The 22,513-nt window shown below is 41.7% G+C and overlaps 1 protein-coding gene across 1 annotated transcript in view; it reads left to right on the top strand.

Annotated features, from left to right (window-relative positions):
• Positions 1 to 22,513, top strand: part of LOC134675466 (lysine-specific demethylase phf2-like) — a 56,898-nt gene that overhangs the window by 1,258 nt on the left and 33,127 nt on the right. The window contains exons 2-7 of the mRNA XM_063533736.1: positions 970 to 1,055; positions 2,575 to 2,757; positions 3,958 to 4,070; positions 4,517 to 4,653; positions 5,748 to 5,943; positions 6,437 to 6,532. Of these exons, the coding sequence (XP_063389806.1) occupies positions 970 to 1,055; positions 2,575 to 2,757; positions 3,958 to 4,070; positions 4,517 to 4,653; positions 5,748 to 5,943; positions 6,437 to 6,532 (811 nt within the window). The remainder of the gene's footprint in view (positions 1 to 969; positions 1,056 to 2,574; positions 2,758 to 3,957; positions 4,071 to 4,516; positions 4,654 to 5,747; positions 5,944 to 6,436; positions 6,533 to 22,513) is intronic.

The following is a 22,513-nucleotide window of genomic DNA, read 5'->3' as shown; positions in this document are numbered from 1 at the left end:
AAAAGACAGGGGACGCCTTTACCCAGCAGAGGGACAATATAGGCTCCTGTTCCCAGGAACAAAAATCCAATATTGTCAAATTATTATCAGCGGTGGATTTGCAGTCTTGGCCACCCTAGGCTCCAGGCCCTATAGAAACTACGAGCCGCTCCTGTTCTCAGCAACCATCATATAAAAACCTGCCTTGCTGCTGCCCCTAGTATCTTGCCACCCTATAGTCTGTATCTTTAGGTATTTAAATAAAAGTAAACAAACAATTTGTACATTTTCGGGTAGTTATAACATTTATTGGTTAACCGACTAATTACAAAACCGCCTGGATCAGTCACTGAACGACATGACTTTAACCTACATTATTTGATCATGTAATGTTTTCTTCTACCCTCAACTGGCTTAAGGAGCCATTTGAGGGTAGATTTTGTTTACTTTTATTTAAATTCCTAAAGATACAGAGTATAGGCCCGGGCTTACTGGGCCTTAAGGCAAATCCACCACTGATTATTATAGCATACTGATTTTCAGCAAAGGTTTCAAATTTATTAGGTGTGTTCTGCATAACTTGGTCATTGCTATATTAATTATAATGTGGGCCCTTCTTTCTTGTGATGGCCAACTTGAAGGCACTTTACCTCAAAGTTTATGTAAATCTGATTAAATGAGTTCACAAATGTAGTGCATAATTGTTTTCCGTCATATTTTCTCGGAAAGGTTCATATTTGTCATGCTACTTCAGTCAACCTCAGTACTTATTGTACCGACACTAACTGAAATAGTAAGACACGTTCGTACGTTTCCGTGAAAATACGAAGGAAAATAATTAAGCACTACATATCTGCCCTCCTAAGCTGAATAGCGCTATCTCAAAAACAAATGATTTTGAAAATGGAATTCTCTGTTATAGAAACTAAAGTATAAGTTAGCAATGAATTTTCTTTTGAGAAGTAAATAATTTGTTGTTTCTTGTTACAGCTGCGTTGACGTTAAGATATACCAATCAGATGACATAGACAAGTACCACTGTCCAAAATGTGCACAAACTTATGGACCGTCAGTTTGTAAGTACATTTTTTACAGTTAAACATTTAATCCATTCCAATCGGAACAAAGAAATTGTTGTTGGTCATATTTTAATATAGTGGAACCTGCTAAATATGATTTCCCATGAAATTTACAATTGCAACTAGTTTTTTTCTTATTCTTATAATACATTGTTTCACAGTCAATATAAATTCACATTTAAAGCACTTTTGTATTGTTAAATAAATTAATAAATCTTTCCTTTAGAATAATCTTAACCCTTTGTATGCCTTTGTGAATAATTTGCTACTGAATTAATAACTTTGATACTGTAAATCAGCAGTCGGCAACCTTTTAGCAGCCAAGGGCCACATAGCAGTTAACGAAGTGGACGCGGCCCGCACTTTGTTAATATTTATGATTTTATCAGACATTGTCATTTGTCAATATTACATACAAAACAGCCAGGGAGGCTCGCGGGCCGCAAGTGAAAGGGTCGCGGGCCGCTGGTTGCCGACCGCTGCTGTAAATTAAGTCCAAATTGTGTGGTACTTATATGGGACAAGGTTTTACTGTATATGATATGCATAGAAAATTTTAAACTACAGTTACTTCCAAACATGTTCAATACTTACCCAAATCTCCTTAGTAAGTAGTAACTCTACTGCATATGTTTAACCTTTGGTTACTTTTACTTGTCAACAATGTACTTCATGTTATTCTTTGAAGAAAACTGAATAAATTTCCATAATGTATAATTTGCTCTGAATGAGTGCATGACTAAACAGTTTCTATTTTTATTTGTGGGTAAGATGGTAGGAAATACATCATTATACTTTGCATAAGTCCCTACCAGGGGTGCGAAACTCCTGACTTCGGTCAAACTCGGCTCCGCTCGGCTCAGCATTGCTCCGAGCAATTATTAGGGTTGGCACCACTTGACTTCCTTTTGCGTGCACGACCACAGATAAGATAATCACTTGATTTTTGACAACCCTAAATAGCCGAAAGGGATAGTGCCATATATTAGAAAGGGACAGCATGATTCGACCCTGAACCGCTGTCAAACTTCGGTTTTGTAGGAAGTTTCCTTTCTGTACGGTAGTACTATTAATTATTCTGTGTCCTTACTATACGCTGATTTTCATTTGTATGTTTGGGAACCGAGGTGCTCCTTACCTACTCAATACTACTACATACTTCAATATTTTATTCCTTTTTACATACTGTCTAAGTAACTAAGAGTAGGTAAAAATTACTTTGGATAGTATAACTCTGTCCAATAATCGGTCTTGTAGATTTTTCATTCAGAACACCTTAAATGTGTATGATTAACATACATTGTCCTATGCAGAGACATTGTCATAAGCAGAGTCTAACCAATGTATTATGCTAATCACCAGTTTGTCACTATTAAGGTTCCGTCACACAGGCGCGTTTTCTGGGCGGGGCGTGAGCGTTTTATATGTAAAAGCAAGCAAAACGCGCCTGTATGACGGAGCCTTTACTACTCAGAAACCATACACAACAGCACCTAAAAACCAATTTAATTTCCAGTGAAAATCCCCACAAACAACCATCGAGCGGATCGCTACGAGCTCGGGGCCGAGACTCGGCCCTCGCAGACCGGGTCCCCGGCCTGGGTGCGCGCGCTGGCCGCGAGGCCGCTGCGGCCCGCCCCGCCGGCGCTGGCCCGGCTGCAACCCAGGCAGTTCACTGAGGAGTTCGTCCGCGATAATGGTGAGATTTTCTTTTCATCCTGTTACCACCACTGATCGGGTTTGAATCATATTCTTCCACTGATTCTGGTCCTGGGCAGCTTCGGTAACCTGCCACCCATCCCGATACAACCAACTCTTGCTGATATTGCTCCGTGAAACGGCGCTAGGCCTGCCCTAAATTTGGCAATCAGCCGAACATGTTTCCGTTGGCTAGACAATATAATCTCTAACATTGAGCAATCGAAATATATCTAAAGAAAGATTGGAAATTATTTTTAGGGTTGCCAGTGAAAACCTTTTTAATCCCTATGAGTTCCATACCTAACAAGAGAAATTCGAAAGATCCGACATGTTAGTCACGGTCAGTTTCAAGCTTCGAGCAACACCGGCTTCCGACACGTCGGAAGGGAGGGGCCCAAGCGATATCTCACCGCACAAATCTTTCTGCCATTTTTCGCGGGGGGAAGGTGCACACAGTCGCACGTCTCACACACTTACATACAAAATCCAATCAGAGGCCCTACCGCGAACCACGTTCGACGTGTTGCCTCTCTATGGCACTTGTAAATTCATACGTAAGTGTGACAGGGAGGCAACACGTCAAACGTGGTTCGCGGTAGGCCCTCTGTAATGACGACACGAATACATAGAAAATGACACACGTCAAAGACAAATCTTGCAAACCTCGTTCTCTTTTTGTGTACGGACGAGTGACTAGTGTCACAACACGCACACTAACACATTTTCGTTGAAGTATGTCATTGTATTCTGAGAGATGAGAAGTCGGATTTGTCGCTCGACCGATCCGCAATTTGTACTGAGCGAGCAAAATCGATAAATCCAACAATTACTTGAGACTAAAATATAATAATTGTATTTAAATGTAATTAAACGTATGATATGTAAAAAAAATATTACATGTGAAATGTAACACTTTCTTTTTGTAAATTTGATGTCCCCGACCTCTTTTTATAGCAAAAAACCGATCAAACAGGCATTTTTGTGCAGCAGTGTTCACGCGCGCGTCTGGACTCGGTCTAGTGAAAAATCCAAGTGCAACTACTTTTATTACCCGCGCTAGATTAGATTGACGCGCTAATCTTGTACCTCGGCAGAGGGGAAATAGTGCGAATGCCGCCTCCCTTCCGTGTTGCTCGAAGGTTTCAAGGAATCCTTGTATTTTTTTAAGCAGAGAATAAAACGTTTCTTTTGTTCACAGGCTTCACCCGGCCGATCTTGTTCACCACGTCCGAGGGTCTGGAGATGGAAACCCCCAACCCCGCTACGTTCAGCGCCCGTTCCGTGCTCCGGTTCTGCGGGAAGAACCATGAGGTAACACATTACGGCCGGCAGAGGCGTAGCTTGAACTAACTATCTGTGTGCGAAATCGCATCTGAGAGGCCCTTTTCTTTCAATTCACAATAAATTGAGAATTTCTTTCAATCCAATCAATCCAATATCGCCGACATAGCCCACCGGATTAGCAAGCGGCAGTGGGCCGATCATATTAGCCGTAGAACCGATAACCCTTGGGGTAGACTAGTTCTCGAGTGGAGACCGCGCATCGGCAAACGTAGCGTAGGACGCCCTCAGACTAAATGGAGCGATGACCTTCGCAAGGCGGCTGGCAAGAGCTGGATCATAGTTGCCGCAAATCGTGCTCACTGGCGTACAATAGGAGAGGCCTATGTCCAGCAGTGGTCGAGAGTAGGCTGATGATGATGATGGGAATCCAATTCACAATTTCCAAAGGTAAATAATCTTATCTTTTTTTATAGGTGGAAGTGATAGATGTCCGTCGGCAGACCACACTGAGGATGCCTTTGGGCGACTTCGTTGAGTATTTCGAGACCCCCCCGGACTTGAGGGGGGAGAGGGTGCTCAATGTACTCAGCCTAGAATTTAGTGATACCAAGTAAGTGGGAGTTATTTTAAATTCTTTATTTACTTTTGCCTCGAAGCGCCATTATCACCATTCCACTAACCTGGGGTTAGCCGGTTAAACCTGGAGCTATCATGGTTACCAGTACAATTTCACACTGGGTTAACGGTTTATTTATTAAATTATTATATAACGGTTTAACCGCTTAACCCCTGGTTAGTGGAATGGTGCAAGTGGCGTTAAGTGACTTCAGAGTTTATTTCGAGTTGCTGAACCCTTTAAAAAACCTAGAAAACCTCGAAACTTACTCGAAATTACCAAAATCACGAGTTGAGACATATAGAAAATGTAGAATTTGTCTTAGGGTGGTATTCCACCTATTCAATTTCTGTGTCCAATATTCATTGCGTCTCACATTTTGCTTAATGAGAGAGTGAGACGCAATGACATTGCACAAAGAAATTAGATCTGAATTATAGTAGTGTCCAATGTGTCCATATCAAGTTTAAGTATTTTCTCAAAAATGGACGGCAAAGTCGACTTTGTCGTCTAAAAAATAGGTCGCGAAGCGCGTAGTTTATGGTCAGTCAAAAATTAAAAAATTAAAAACATTGCAGTCTCGATTTTGGGACTGCAATGTTGCATACAAATTCCATTATTTGTCGTGTTCCAAACTTTTTTATATGCCTTCATTTGATATGGCCATATCAAATGAAGGCACAGGCCCATTAAACAGCCAAACAGATGATTAGTACCGCGACTATTTAGCTGTCTCAAACAGGTTGGCGTATTTTCGGCAGAAAAATACACTTCTATTTTATTTATTTTTTAAATAAAAAGGCGGCAAGTGCTTTTTTTCTGTGAAAATATATACGTAAGAACGTTGCTTTTGTAAAATATTTCCATGATATTTATATTTCTTGCACCATTTTTGAGAAAAGCACTATATATGACTCGGCTGGAAGGCTACTTGCTGGCTTCGGATTCAATTAAACGGACTCCCAAGGTCGTCCGTTTAAAACGAATCCTCAGCCTGCAAGTAGCTACTTCCGAGCCTCGACAATAATGTACTATTGATTTATTGCCATGAGACTGGGCAGACCTATAAACAATTAATGTTTTGACAGTATGGCGCCGCTAGTGGAGCCCCCCGCCACGATCCGCCGCCTGGACTGGGCGAGCAGCGTGTGGCCGTCAGCGGAGTCCCCGCCCCGCCCGGCCGTGCAGAAGTACTGTCTCATGTCGGCCGCCGGCTCCTATACAGACTTTCATGTGGATTTCGGAGGCACCGCCGTGTGGTACCACGTCATGCACGGGGGGAAGGTGCGTGTTATATCACACAAAAGTAAAGTTGTATAGGCTGTATCTTTAGGTATTTAAATAAAAGTAAACAAAATCTACCTTCAAATGGCTCATTAAGCCAGTTGAGGGTAGATGAAAACATTACATGATCAAATAATGTAGGTTAAAGTGAAGTCGTTCAGTGACTGATCCAGGTGGTTTTGTATTTGGTTGGTTAACCAATAAATCTTATTGGTTAACCCGAAAATGTACAAATTGTTTGTTTACTTTTATTTAAGTACCTAAAGATTAGAATTATCTCGTTGAGTATTCCAATGTCAGCGCGTCTCACTCTTTCATTAAACCAAAATGTGAGACGCAAGACGCAATACACATTGGACAAAGATATTCGATCGGTGCAACGCCACCCTTAGTTGCCTGTGGAAAAAAAAGTACTGTCAGCGATAAAAGCTTGTATCAAAAATGTACTTCTATTTCGGTATTACGATATTTTAACATGCCGTTTCTTTTTCAGATATTCTACCTAATACCTCCTACATCCACAAATCTGGCTCTCTATCAGCAGTGGAGCGCTTCCAACAATCAGAACGAAAGATTCTTTGGTGACATGGTAAGATTCATTTATGTCCAAATAAATACTTGTTAAAAGACGACCAATCTGGCCTAGTACCCACTAGCAGTAGTGACCCTACCTGTGAAGCCGATGATCCTGAGTTCAAACCCCGGTAAGGGCATTTATTTGTGTGATGAGCAAACATATTTCGTCAGGTGACAAGCAAAAGTCACTAACTAACACCATTGAAATTATTTGACAATAAACCGTGTTACAAGTGTAATAAAGTGCACTGTCACTTTAATTTTTTGATAGTACTTAGTGACTTTTACTTGTCACCCGACGATTTGTTCCTGAGTCATGGATGTTTTCTATGTATTTAAGTATTTGTATAAGTATTATACATATATAATCATTGTCTAGACCCACTTCCCAACTTCCAATGAAGCTGAAAATTTGCATTCATATATAAGTTGGGTGACAATGCAATATTATGGTACCGTCGAGCTGATCTGACGATGGAGACACGAGGTGGTCATAGGAACTCTGTGATTAAACAACGTTGCCTAATTGTGTTTAGGGTTTTAACAATTTTGAATTAAGAAAAGAAAAGTACAGTCAGCAATAAGTAAATCAAAAAATTTTTATTTTGTGAAAAACTTATTTTCTATAAGTTATAATATGTGACGTTATCTATGAAAAGGGACCTTATTGTCGATGCCCCTTACGCCATTATTAACGATGCTCCGATATAAATACAATGCCGCGCGACGCTAGTAGTGTGTTTATGCCGCTCCGAGATCAAAACTTTTCCGCCAGAGGGCGCCAGTATGTATGCGTAAGGTAGTGACAATTTAGTTCACCCTACTCCCCGCTAGATGGCGCCACTGTCTATGCGCAACGTTAGTTCCAAAGGTCTCCGCTAGATGGCGCCACTGGTTAGTTCACCCTACTCCCCGCTAGAGGCGCCACTGTCTATGCGCAACGTTAGTTCCGAAAATATCCGCCAGCCCCGCCGGAGGGCGACAGTATGTATGCGCCGCTGGTTAGTTCACTCTACTCCCCGCTAGAGGCGCCACTGTGTATGCGCAACGTTAGTTCCAAAAATCCCCACCAGCCCCGCTGGAGGGCGACAGTATGTATGCGCAAGGTTAGTTCTAAAAATCCCCGCCAGCCCTGCCTGGGGGCGACAGTATGTATGCGCAACGTTAGTTCCAAAAATCCCCACCAGCCCTGCCTGGGGGCGACAGTATGTATGCGCAAGGTTAGTTCTAAAAATCCCCACCAGCCCTGCCTGGGGGCGACAGTATGTATGCGCAACGTTAGTTCTAAAATTCTCCCGCCAGAGGGCGACAGTATGTATGCGCAACGTTAGTTCCAAAAATCCTCACCAGCCCTGCCTGGGGGCGACAGTATGTATGCGCAACGTTAGTTCCAAAAATCCCCACCAGCCCTGCCTGGGGGCGACAGTATGTATGAACAACGTTAGTTCCAAAATTATCCGCCAGCCCTGCCTGGGGGCGACAGTATGTATGCGCAACGTTAGTTCCAAAAATCCTCACCAGCCCTGCCTGGGGGCGACAGTATGTATGCGCAACGTTAGTTCCAAAAATCCCCACCAGCCCCGCCTGGGGGCGACAGTATGTATGCGCAACGTTAGTTCCTAAAATCCCCACCAGCCCTGCCTGGGGGCGACAGTATGTATGCGCAACGTTAGTTCCTAAAATTTCCGCCAGCCCGGCCAGAGGGCGACAGTATGTATGTACAACGTTAGTTCCAAAAATCCCCGCTAGCCCCGCCTGAGGGCGACAGTATGTATGCGCAACGTTAGTTCACTCTACTCCCCGCTAGAGGCGCCACTGTGTATGCGCAACGTTAGTTCCAAAAATATCCGCCAGCCCCGCCGGAGGGCGACAGTATGTATGCGCAACGTTAGTTTCAAAACCATCCGCTATGAAATGAATAGATGTCTCCACTTTGTATATGAGTTGTTGAATCGCTTAAATGAATAGATATCCCTAGTGGCGCCTTCGTCGGTGGACACCGCTAGTTAGTTCCAAAAATCCCCGCCAGGCCCGCCAGAGGGCGACAGTATGTATGCGCAACGTTAGTTCCAAAAATCCCCGCTAGCCCCGCCTGAGGGCGACAGTATGTATGCGCAACGTTAGTTCTAAACTTTCCCCGCCAGAGGGCGACTGTATGTATGCGCAACGTTAGTTCTAAAACCATCCGCTATGATATGTATAGATGAGCAGCCGTCTGAGTATTTCTAAAAAAGTCCGCAGAGTCAGAGGGGGTTCATGGTAAGTTAATTAATCTTGGTCAAGCAAATCTAGTCAGTAGAAAAAGGCGGCAAATTTGAAAAATCGTGGGCTAGCAACACTACGTTTGAATAGTTCGAAAATCGTGTGTCATTTATATCTTATCTGTGGAACTGTTTTGTTTACATTTCATCGCTGTTCGATGTACATTCCTTTGTTCGTTTCCTAGGGATACCATACTTTAGTTTGCTTTACATTGCTTCTGACATATCCGGCTTGACAGACTATCGATTCGCTTAACAATATAGATGTCGCTAGTGGCGCCTCGTCAGTGGACACCGCTAGTTAGTTCCAAAAACATCCGCTATGAAATTGCAAAAAGGCCCATCATGTTTGTTTTAAAATATGAGACATATATCGGCGTTTTTTGTTAATACCACGTCAGTGGCAAACAAGCAGACGACCCCGCCTGGCAGTAAGCAGTCACCGTAGCCTATGAACGCCTGCGAATTCTATAGTTTACACGGATGCACTTTTATTTGCGGTTGGTTTTGTCGCTTGTGCTTATCAAATGTATGGAGTTTGTAGTTTACCAACCGTAAAGGGGTTTTTCTTTTATTATACCACATTGGTGGCAAATAAGCATACAGTCCGTCTGATGGTAAGTTGTTACCGTAGCCTTTGGACGCCTGCAACTCCAGGGTGGATACAAGCGCGCTGCCGACTGCCCAAAGATTCAATAACTTTGTTTTAAAATATGAGGCTTATATCGGCGTTTTTTTTAATACCACGTCGGTGGCAAATAAGCAGACGACCTCGCCTGACAGTAAGCAGTCACCGTAGCCCATGGACGCCTACGAATTCAATAGTTTACACGGATGCACTTTTATTTGCGGTTGGTTTTGTCGCTTGTGCTTATCAAATGTATGGAGTTTCTAGTTTACCAACCGTAAAGGGGTTTTTCTTTTATTATACCACATTGGTGGCAAATAAGCATACAGTCCGTCTGATGGTAAGTTGTTACCGTAGCCTTTGGACGCCTGCAACTCCAGGGTGGATACAAGCGCGCTGCCGACTGCCCAAAGATTCAATAACTTTGTTTTAAAATATGAGGCTTATATCGGCGTTTTTTTTAATACCACGTCGGTGGCACATAAGCAGACGACCTCGCCTGACAGTAAGCAGTCACCGTAGCCCATGGACGCCTGCGAATTCTATTGTTACCACGGATGCATTTTTATTTGCGGTTGGTTTTGTCGCTTGTGCTTATCAAATGTATGGAGTTTGTAGTTTACCGACCGCAAAAAGATCCAGATTTTTTTTTTATATACTACGTCGGTGGCAAACAAGCATCCGGCTCACCTGATGGTAAGCAGCCACCGTAGCCTTTGGACGCTTGCAAGTTCAGACTTTTGAAACCTATACATCATCATCATCATCATCATCATTATTATCATTAGACCCTCAGGAAAACCTCGACAGGGGACACCTCCGGCCCCCCTGCTCATGTAGTATTTAGGGTTTCTAGCACACTTATTTACGGTTGATTTTGTCTCTTTTGGTTATCAAATGTAGTTTGTAGTTTGCAGACTGCAAAAAGGCCCAGACTTTTTTTTTTTTAATAATACGTCGGTGGCAAACAAGCATCCGGCTCACATGATGGTAAGCAGTCAACGTAGCCTATGGATGCCTGCAACTTTAGAGTTGTTACATGCGCGTTGCCGACTGCAAAAAGGTTCAATAAGTTTTTTTCTTTTTTTATATACCACGTCGGTGGCAAACAAGCACACGGCCCGTCTGGTAGTGAGCAGTCACCGTAGCCTATGGACGCCTGCAATTTCGAGATGTTACATGCGCGTTGCCGATCGTTGAGATGTAGACCGTGACGTTCGAAAACAAAAAGTCGTATGTGACTGTAAACTTCCATTCACCGTAGAATTTGACAGATAGAGAGAGTTTGATGTATTTGTATGAAATTATAAGCAAATATCAGCCGTCATGAATTAAGTATTGTAACCTTAGTCAGATAATGAAGCTTATTTGAAAGATTATTAAATCTAAGTACTAGAAATAAAGTAGATTTTACTAATGCTGTAATTCTGTAATGCGACATGGTCATGAAACTCGTGCGATGTTCTTCAATCTTTTCAATCGGAATGGTCAGAGGTCAGAGTTCAGAGGTCAGAAAGTCCGTGAGGGACAGAACATACGCAAAGTGAAGAAATTGAAAACACGTTTTAATATACCTGACAACATATCAAGCATAACCTACGTAACTTGGTCGGGTTATTTGTTACCTAACATAAACCATACTAAATTCACTGTGGGGAATTAAAAAAAAAATGTGAGAATGTGACAAGGACAAACAATAATAACGCTTTCTCTGCTACTCCTACTGAAAGATTACATAAGACTATCTCGTTTGGTCATTTCCCCCTCCCCCTCCCCCTCCCCCCACCAGTTCCAATTATAATATCATAAATGAGATCACAATACCTGCAACCTGTAACTGACGCATACGCTTTCTAAAATTAATTAAAAAATCAGAAAATAACAATGGAGTACGTCATTGAACTCGTTGCGAGGCTGTGGTTTAGTAACAAGGGGTTAGGGTACAATTATAAATGTGGAGATAGCGAAGAAACAAATATTGCATTCATCTCATCAATCGAGGCGCTGGCACCTGACGTGGACATTTACAAGTGGGAGGCGGCCCGGATCGATCTCAAGAAGCTGATCAAAGAACTTCTGGAGGAGAGGAGCATCCTTCAGTTACACTCGGGATACCATGCGGAGGGACTTTTGCTGGAGGTGCTAAGAAAACACAACATTAGATCATTCCTCTCCGTGCCTCTTAAACAGAAAACTTTAATCTGGAAAGACGCGGGGGTGTGGTTCGTAGAGGTGACCAACCCGAAAATCATCAAGAGAACTTATGTGTTTTTTGACTTCGAATAAGTGTACGTCTGTGTATGTCTGAAATAAAAAAATGTTTAAAAGTGAATGACTATTTATTTATTTACCAATCATTTAGGTATTTTATAATGTTCCCAATGCGAGTACAAAAAAAATGCAAAAGCTGGTTTTTCAAAATTCGTTGTTAAGGGGCTCCTTGGCGCTAATGACATTCGATCTGAATCCTTTAGTTTTCTAATGTTTTTAAAGTGAGAACTTCTTTAGCGGCGTTGGGCACTTTCTGAGACAGCGATCACGTGATCGTAACGTTTAGATGGCCACTCAAATAGATGGCAATTAAATCAATAAAGAAAAACTCAATGACATTACATGAAAAAGGTTCTAATCTTGTACGGGTTGAAATACGAGGATCTCACAGTTACATTCAAACTTTATATCACTCAAATATAATTCAATAAAGCTACATCTTGATGAAATCGCTAATAAAAGTGAACTCTAGTAATGGTGAATAAAACTCAAAATATCATGATCAAATATATTTAGATGCGAGATCTGCAAGGTAACTTTACAATTTCTATTCGAATTTTAAAGAATTAACTGTACAAATTTGAATTTTAAACAAGCTCACTGACCAGCAATTTCGGACTAAAGTTTTTCAATTGAAAGGAGGATACATAGTGCTGCAGACATTTTGGCCTAGTCATTGAGTTTTCACTTCTGTCGGCACTCCCGGAGTGCAATCCGTTGTTTTTTTGTAGCTATAATAGCAACGACTTTTAGCAATATAGTATGCCATATTTACTTCAAAGTTCATTGTCTTCGAGATATTCGACATCAAGTTGAACAATTTTAGGCCAATAACCTGGTTTTCTGGCCATAGCTTTTGTGTTAATTATTTTAAAATTGACATTTCTGACCAGTTTTTAGAGACGTCAAAGACGAACCCAAATATGCAGATTTCGTTCATGTAAGATCCTTCACAGCAATCCAGTTACGAAAAAAGTGTTATTTTTAGACAATGTTTAAAAAAATCATAAAAAAAATAGTATTCATTAGTTTCAAAATCCGGTAGACAAGAATGGAGATTAAAGATTGAAGAACAGATAGCCATTTGTCTTATAATTCTATCTGTAGTGTAAATGTAGAAGTAAAGGCTTAAAACTTGTCAAATATCGATGAAAACCGCGGGGAGCCCCTTAAGGTGAGGTTGTGTACTGGTAAAAGCTGATTACTGTGGATAATAGTATGTAGAGCAATGTCTCAGAGTTACTAAGCGTGTGTCATCATCGTCGTTAAAAATATATCAAGTCTCGATTTCAAACAAAAACAAGACCTAACCTAATCAAAGCAAGTGCTATACCATCTACATATTATGCATAGTAGGTTCTGCCATCTTGTGGGTCCCATTGGAAGCATAAACGTCACATTTACGTCTCACGCCAAAAATCAGATGGCTCCTATGCTGTATAGTTCATGCATGCTCCCTATTGTCAGTTCAGTACGGTGGCGCTTAAGCAATGTCAATGTGAAAACAAATCCGTTTAAAATTACAAGGAGGGATTTCATATCATCGCTAAGTAGGCGAAAGTGTGTCTGTCTGTCTGTCTGTCTGTCTGTTACCTCTTCACGCTTAAGCCGCTGAACCGATTTAGTTGAAATTTGGTATAGAGATAGTTCGAGTCCTGGAGAAAATCAGGGAAATCATTCCTGAAGAGAGTGCAAAGGCGGGTGGAATTGAAAGAGTTAATGAATTGCCTAATGATTGAAGTAAGCAATGAGCATATTGAATGATTGCTATTAGCATTATCCAGGCGCTATACCTACTTTAGCTGCTGTCACTAATTCCACGCAGACGAAGTCGCGGACAAAAGCTAGTATTTCAATATTTTCGCTAGGATTTTTTTTTATTGTTTAGTACAAAAATCAACTTTACTTAAATGTAATAAGGTTGACATCTATGTTGCGGGGTAGCAGAACTTCTGTGATTGTAGATCAACTATGCAACGCTGATGGGCTACTCGTATCTTCAAAAATAAAAATCGTAGATGCAATTTCGACATAATTTCCTTTACTGTAAAGTTCAAATTATTGTAATGGGCTAGGGCTCATAGGATAATCTCTTTCGAAATAAGAAAATATGGTCAATCATCCTTTAGATAGCGTTGCGTTTGTAGTAGTGTGCATGTTGACGACATAGGTTTCCAGACCGCAGGGAAGCATCATATATTTGTTAATGCCTGGAAGATTGAGGCCTGTCTGCCCATGCTGATGCTCTGAGCTTATTGAATTGCCTTTCTTGGAACTCTTCAACGTGCTTTCGGTCATTGGTTCATTTGTCTTAGAGTTTGGTAAAATGACATTCGGTGTATATGTTCAGTGGGCATGCTAAGGGTTATATTTGCAAAAACCCAGGCGTTGACTTTGGTTAATGCTTGAGAGCTCCATGCGCATTTGGCCTGTTTAGTGTCCATATTATACAGACGCACTGCTTGCCACCATTTGAATATTGTCTTTAGAGCTCTTTGCATTAGGTTGGATATCGTGTGGAAGAAGAAGTTTTGGGTAGAAACGATGTTAGACTAATAATGGACTGACGGATATAGGCTGTCAGTAGTCCTTTTTCCCTGCTTTTGCTATGCAGTTTACCTTGACCCGAGTCCAATTATCTGGTACGATTCACCACGTGAAACTTGCTCTGAATATTATGGCCAGATGCAGATTGCTGTAAAAGCGCCGCTGATTTAAATCAAAAAGTTTGGTCTAAAGATGTTTGTTGCTATATTCCAGTCGATATTGCGTGCCACTGTGGATTCGAGGATTCCTATGGGCGCAAAGCTGTGTTTATTACTGGTTGAGTATGAACCGGGGAAGTGGGTGTCTCTGAGCAAGTTCCTCTTCCGTGTTCATAAATGTGCCATCTAGTGTTTAAGGAGACCGAGATAGTTGGTTGGTGTCTTGGAGAGTATTATGTAAGTTCATGCTCCTTTATGAGTTTGGGCAATATCAGGAGGCACCCCGTACGATTGCCCTGTCTAGACGGAACCTTCTCCATTATCTTATTTTTGCCTCCCATATTTGTTTATTATATTCAGTCAATGCTCTATGATACGCGTAGTACCATACCCATTCTGTTAACAATTAAAACAGATCAATTCCAAAACCTGTTCTGTTGTGATCTGTTCTGTTCTATCTTGTTCTGTTCTGTTCTATCTTTTTCTGTTCTAACCTGTTCTGTTGAGAGCTGTTCTGTTGTGATCTGTTCTGTTCTAACCTGATCTGTTCTGTTGTGACCTGTTCTGTTGTGACTTGTTCTGTTGCCGCGCGCACCCGAGTTGCATACATTGCCATTGTTAGTAGCTCGGTACCACTTACAGGGCTAGCGGGTCTTATTTGAAATGTTCTTTGTCTTATGGGCAGTTGTGTTAAAGTCTGTCACAACCCTACTGTGTTCTTATGCGGTGTCTGCATTAACGCATATATCAAAGGCGTCGGTTCACTGTTACTTTTTATACTGTGGTTCCGTCTAGACAGGGCAATCGTACGGGGTGCCTCCTGATATTGCCCAAACTCATAAAGGAGCATGAACTTACATAATACTCTCCAAGACACCAACCAACTATCTCGGTCTCCTTAAACACTAGATGGCACATTTATGAACACGGAAGAGGAACTTGCTCAGAGACACCCACTTCCCCGGTTCATACTCAACCAGTAATAAACACAGCTTTGCGCCCATAGGAATCCTCGAATCCACAGTGGCACGCAATATCGACTGGAATATAGCAAGAAACATCTTTAGACCAAACTTTTTGATTTAAATCAGCGGCGCTTTTACAGCAATCTGCATCTGGCCATAATATTCAGAGCAAGTTTCGCGTGGTGAATCGTACCAGATAATTGGACTCGGGTCAAGGTAAACTTCATAGCAAAAGCAGGGAAAAAGGACTACTAACAGCCTATATCCGTCAGTCCATTATTAGTCTAACATCGTTTCTACCCAAAACTTCTTCTTCCACACGATATCCAACCTAATGCAAAGAGCTCTAAAGACAATATTCAAATGGTGGCAAGCAGTGCGTCTGCATAATATGGACACTAAACAGGCCAAATGCACATGGAGCTCTCAAGCATTAACCAAACTCAACACCTGGGTTTTTGCAAATATAACCCTTAGCATGCCCACTGAACATATACACCGAATGTCATTTTACCAAACTCTAAGACAAATGAACCAATGACCGAAAGTACGTTGAAGAGTTCCAAGAAAGGCAATTCAATAAGCTCAGAGCTAGCATCAGCATGGGCAGACAGGCCTCAATCTTCCAGGCATTAACAAATATATGATGCTTCCCTGCGGTCTGGAAACCTATGTCGTCAACATGCACACTACTACAAACGCAACGCTATCTAAAGGATGATTGACCATATTTTCTTATTTCGAAAGAGATTATCCTATGAGCCCTAGCCCATTACAATAATTTGAACTTTACAGTAAAGGAAATTATGTCGAAATTGCATCTACGATTTTTATTTTTGAAGATACGAGTAGCCCATCTAGCGTCGCATAGTTGAGCTACAATCACAGAAGTTCTGCTACCCCGCAACAGATGTCAACCTTATTACATTTAAGTAAAGTTGATTTTTGTACTAAACAATCAAAAAATCCTAGCGAAAATATTGAAATACTAGCTTTTGCCCGCGACTTCGTCTGCGTGGAATTAGTGACAGCAGCTAAAGTAGGTATAGCGCCTGGATAATGCTAATAGCAATCATTCAATATGCTCATTGCTTCCTTCAATTATTAGGCAATGCCATTAACCCTTTCAATTCCACCCGCCTTTGCACTCTCTTCAGGAATGATATCCCTGATTTTCCCCAGGACTCGAACTATCTCTATACCAAATTTCAACTAAATCGGTTCAGCGGCTTAAGCGTGAAGAGGTAACAGACAAACAGACAGACAGACACACTTTCGCCTACTTAGCGATGATATGAAATCCCTCCTTGTAATTTTAAACGGATTTGTTTTCACATTGACATTGCTTAAGCGCCACCGTACTGAACTGACAATAGGGAGCATGCATGAACTATACAGCATAGGAGCCATCTGATTTTTGGCGCGAGACGTAAATGTGACGTTTATACTTCCAATGGGACCCACAAGATGGCAGAACCTACTATGCATAATATGTAGATGGTATAGCACTTGCTTTGATTAGGTTAGGTCTTGTTTTTGTTTGAAATCGAACTTGATATATTTTTAACGACGATGATGATACACGCTTAGTAACTCTGAAACATTGCTCTACACAACCTCACCTTAAGGGGCTCCCCGCGGTTTTCATCGATATTTGACAAGGTTTGAGCCGTTACTTCTACATTTACACTTCAGATAGAATTATAAGACAAATGGCTACCGATTCTTCAATCTTTAATCTCCATTCTTGTCTACCGGATTTTGAAACTAATGAATACTTATTTTTTTATGATTTTTTTAAACATTGTCTAAAAATAACACTTTTTTCGTAGCTGGATTGCTGTGAAGGATCTTACATGTACGAAATCTGCATATTTGGGTTTGTCTTTGACGTCTCTAAAAACTGGTCAGAGATGTAAATTTTAAAATAATTAACACAAAAGCTATGGCCTGAAAACCAGGTTGTTGGCCTAAAATTGTTCAACTTGATGTCGAATATCTCGAAGACAATGAACTTTGAAGTAAATATGGCATACTATATTGCTAAAAGTCGTTGCTATTATAGCTACAAAAAAACAACGGATTGCACTCCGGGAGTGCCGACAGAAGTGAAAACTCAATGACTAGGCCAAAATGTCTGCAGCACTATGTATCCTCCTTTCTATTGAAAAACTTTAGTCCGAAATTGCTGGTCAGTGAGCTTGTTTAAAATTCAAATTTGTACAGTTAATTCTTTAAAATTCGAATAGAAATTGTAAAGTTACCTTGCAGATCTCGCATCTAAATATATTTGATCATGATATTTTGAGTTTTATTCACCATTACTAGAGTTCACTTTTATTAGCGATTTCATCAAGATGTAGCTTTATTGAATTATATTTGAGTGATATAAAGTTTGAATGTAACTGTGAGATCCTCGTATTTCAACCCGTACAAGATTAGAATCTTTTTCATGTAATGTCATTGAGTTTTTCTTTATTGATTTAATTGCCATCTATTTGAGTGGCCATCTAAACGTTACGATCACGTGATCGCTGTCTCAGAAAGTGCCCAACGCCGCTAAAGAAGTTCTCACTTTAAAAACATTAGAAAACTAAAGGATTCAGATCGAATGTCATTAGCGCCAAGGAGCCCCTTAACAACGAATTTTGAAAAACCAGCTTTTGCATTTTTTTTGTACTCGCATTTGGAACATTATAAAATACCTAAATGATTGGTAAATAAATAAATAGTCATTCACTTTTAAACATTTTTTTATTTCAGACATACACAGACGTACACTTATTCGAAGTCAAAAAACACATAAGTTCTCTTGATGATTTTCGGGTTGGTCACCTCTACGAACCACACCCCCGCGTCTTTCCAGATTAAAGTTTTCTGTTTAAGAGGCACGGAGAGGAATGATCTAATGTTGTGTTTTCTTAGCACCTCCAGCAAAAGCCCCTCCGCATGGTATCCCGAGTGTAACTGAAGGATGCTCCTCTCCTCCAGAAGTTCTTTGATCAGCTTCTTGAGATCGATCCGGGCCGCCTCCCACTTGTAAATGTCCACGTCAGGTGCCAGCGCCTCGATTGATGAGATGAATGCAATATTTGTTTCTTCGCTATCTCCACATTTATAATTGTACCCTAACCCCTTGTTACTAAACCACAGCCTCGCAACGAGTTCAATGACGTACTCCATTGTTATTTTCTGATTTTTTAATTAATTTTAGAAAGCGTATGCGTCAGTTACAGGTTGCAGGTATTGTGATCTCATTTATGATATTATAATTGGAACTGGTGGGGGGAGGGGGAGGGGGAGGGGGAAATGACCAAACGAGATAGTCTTATGTAATCTTTCAGTAGGAGTAGCAGAGAAAGCGTTATTATTGTTTGTCCTTGTCACATTCTCACATTTTTTTTTTAATTCCCCACAGTGAATTTAGTATGGTTTATGTTAGGTAACAAATAACCCGACCAAGTTACGTAGGTTATGCTTGATATGTTGTCAGGTATATTAAAACGTGTTTTCAATTTCTTCACTTTGCGTATGTTCTGTCCCTCACGGACTTTCTGACCTCTGAACTCTGACCTCTGACCATTCCGATTGAAAAGATTGAAGAGTATACCCCCAACATCGCACGAGTTTCATGACCATGTCGCATTACAGAATTACAGCATTAGTAAAATCTACTTTATTTCTAGTACTTAGATTTAATAATCTTTCAAATAAGCTTCATTATCTGACTAAGGTTACAATACTTAATTCATGACGGCTGATATTTGCTTATAATTTCATACAAATACATCAAACTCTCTCTATCTGTCAAATTCTACGGTGAATGGAAGTTTACAGTCACATACGACTTTTTGTTTTCGAACGTCACGGTCTACATCTCAACGATCGGCAACGCGCATGTAACATCTCGAAATTGCAGGCGTCCATAGGCTACGGTGACTGCTCACTACCAGACGGGCCGTGTGCTTGTTTGCCACCGACGTGGTATATAAAAAAAGAAAAAAACTTATTGAACCTTTTTGCAGTCGGCAACGCGCATGTAACAACTCTAAAGTTGCAGGCATCCATAGGCTACGTTGACTGCTTACCATCATGTGAGCCGGATGCTTGTTTGCCACCGACGTATTATTAAAAAAAAAAAAAGTCGGCCTTTTTGCAGTCTGCAAACTACAAACTACATTTGATAACCAAAAGAGACAAAATCAACCGTAAATAAGTGTGCTAGAAACCCTAAATACTACATGAGCAGGGGGGCCGGAGGTGTCCCCTGTCGAGGTTTTCCTGAGGGTCTAATGATAATAATGATGATGATGATGATGATGATGTATAGGTTTCAAAAGTCTGAACTTGCAAGCGTCCAAAGGCTACGGTGGCTGCTTACCATCAGGTGAGCCGGATGCTTGTTTGCCACCGACGTAGTATATAAAAAAAAAAATCTGGATCTTTTTGCGGTCGGTAAACTACAAACTCCATACATTTGATAAGCACAAGCGACAAAACCAACCGCAAATAAAAATGCATCCGTGGTAACAATAGAATTCGCAGGCGTCCATGGGCTACGGTGACTGCTTACTGTCAGGCGAGGTCGTCTGCTTATGTGCCACCGACGTGGTATTAAAAAAAACGCCGATATAAGCCTCATATTTTAAAACAAAGTTATTGAATCTTTGGGCAGTCGGCAGCGCGCTTGTATCCACCCTGGAGTTGCAGGCGTCCAAAGGCTACGGTAACAACTTACCATCAGACGGACTGTATGCTTATTTGCCACCAATGTGGTATAATAAAAGAAAAACCCCTTTACGGTTGGTAAACTACAAACTCCATACATTTGATAAGCACAAGCGACAAAACCAACCGCAAATAAAAGTGCATCCGTGTAAACTATTGAATTCGCAGGCGTCCATGGGCTACGGTGACTGCTTACTGTCAGGTGGGGTCGTTTGCTTGTTTGCCACTGACGTGGTATTAAAAAAAACGCCGATATAAGCCTCATATTTTAAAACAAAGTTATTGAATCTTTGGGCAGTCGGCAGCGCGCTTGTATCCACCCTGGAGTTGCAGGCGTCCAAAGGCTACGGTAACAACTTACCATCAGACGGACTGTATGCTTATTTGCCACCAATGTGGTATAATAAAAGAAAAACCCCTTTACGGTTGGTAAACTACAAACTCCATACATTTGATAAGCACAAGCGACAAAACCAACCGCAAATAAAAGTGCATCCGTGTAAACTATAGAATTCGCAGGCGTTCATAGGCTACGGTGACTGCTTACTGCCAGGCGGGGTCGTCTGCTTGTTTGCCACTGACGTGGTATTAACAAAAAACGCCGATATATGTCTCATATTTTAAAACAAACATGTTGGGCCTTTTTGCAATTTCATAGCGGATGTTTTTGGAACTAACTAGCGGTGTCCACTGACGAGGCGCCACTAGCGACATCTATATTGTTAAGCGAATCGATAGTCTGTCAAGCCGGATATGTCAGAAGCAATGTAAAGCAAACTAAAGTATGGTAACCCTAGGAAACGAACAAAAGGCAGGAATGTACATCGAACAGCGATGAAATGTAAACAAAACAGTTCCACAGATAAGATATAAATGACACACGATTTTCGAACTATTCAAACGTAGTGTTGGTAGCCCACGATTTTTCAAATTTGCCGCCTTTTTCTACTGACTAGATTTGCTTGACCAAGATTAATTAACTTACCATGAACCCCCTCTGACTCTGCGGACTTTTTTAGAAATACTCAGACGGCTGCTCATCTATACATATCATAGCGGATGGTTTTAGAACTAACGTTGCGCATACATACAGTCGCCCTCTGGCGGGGAAAGTTTAGAACTAACGTTGCGCATACATACTGTCGCCCTCAGGCGGGGCTAGCGGGGATTTTTGGAACTAACGTTGCGCATACATACTGTCGCCCTCTGGCGGGCCTGGCGGGGATTTTTGGAACTAACTAGCGGTGTCCACCGACGAAGGCGCCACTAGGGATATCTATTCATTTAAGCGATTCAACAACTCACATACAAAGTGGAGACATCTATTCATTTCATAGCGGATGGTTTTGAAACTAACGTTGCGCATACATACTGTCGCCCTCTGGCAGGAGAATTTTAGAACTAACGTTGCGCATACACAGTGGCGCCTCTAGCGGGGAGTAGAGTGAACTAACCTTGCGCATACATACTGTAGCCCTCCAGCGGGGCTGGCGGAAATTTTAGGAACTAACGTTGCGCTTACATACTGTCGCCCCCAGGCAGGGCTGGTGGGGATTTTTGGAACTAACGTTGCGCATACATACTGTCGCCCTCAGGCAGGGCTGGTGGGGATTTTTAGAACTAACTAGCGGTGTCCACCGACGAAGGCGCCACTAGGGATATCTATTCATTTAAGCGATTCAACAACTCACATACAAAGTGGAGACATCTATTCATTTCATAGCGGATGGTTTTGAAACTAACGTTGCGCATACATACTGTCGCCCTCAGGCAGGGCTGGTGGGGATTTTTGGAACTAACGTTGCGCATACATACTGTCGCCCTCTGGCGGGGGCTTTTTAGAACTAACCTTGCGCATACATACTGTCGCCCTCCAGCGGGGCTGGCGGAAATTTTAGGAACTAACGTTGCGCATACATACTGTCGCCCCCAGGCAGGGCTGGTGGGGATTTTTGGAACTAACGTTGCGCATACATACTGTCGCCCTCAGGCAGGGCTGGCGGGGATTTTTAGAACTAACGTTGCGCATACATACTGTCGCCCCCAGGCAGGGCTGGCGGATAATTTTGGAACTAACGTTACGCATACATACTGTCGCCCTCAGGCAGGGCTGGCGGGGATTTTTGGAACTAACGTTGTGCATACATACTGTCGCCCCCAGGCAGGGCTGGTGAGGATTTTTGGAACTAACGTTGCGCATACATACTGTCGCCCTCTGGCGGGAGAATTTTAGAACTAACGTTGCGCATACATACTGTCGCCCCCAGGCAGGGCTGGCGGATAATTTTGGAACTAACGTTACGCAAACATACTGTCGCCCCCAGGCAGGGCTGGTGGGGATTTTAGGAACTAACCTTGCGCATACATACTGTCGCCCCCAGGCAGGGCTGGTGGAGATTTTTAGAACTAACGTTGCGCATACATACTGTCGCCCCC

The sequence above is a fragment of the Cydia fagiglandana genome, chromosome 22 (assembly GCF_963556715.1).
Source record: "Cydia fagiglandana chromosome 22, ilCydFagi1.1, whole genome shotgun sequence".
Classification (NCBI taxonomy): Eukaryota; Metazoa; Arthropoda; class Insecta; order Lepidoptera; family Tortricidae; genus Cydia; species Cydia fagiglandana.
Note: the sequence above shows the minus strand (reverse complement) of the source record. Positions and strands in the feature narration are given on the sequence as shown.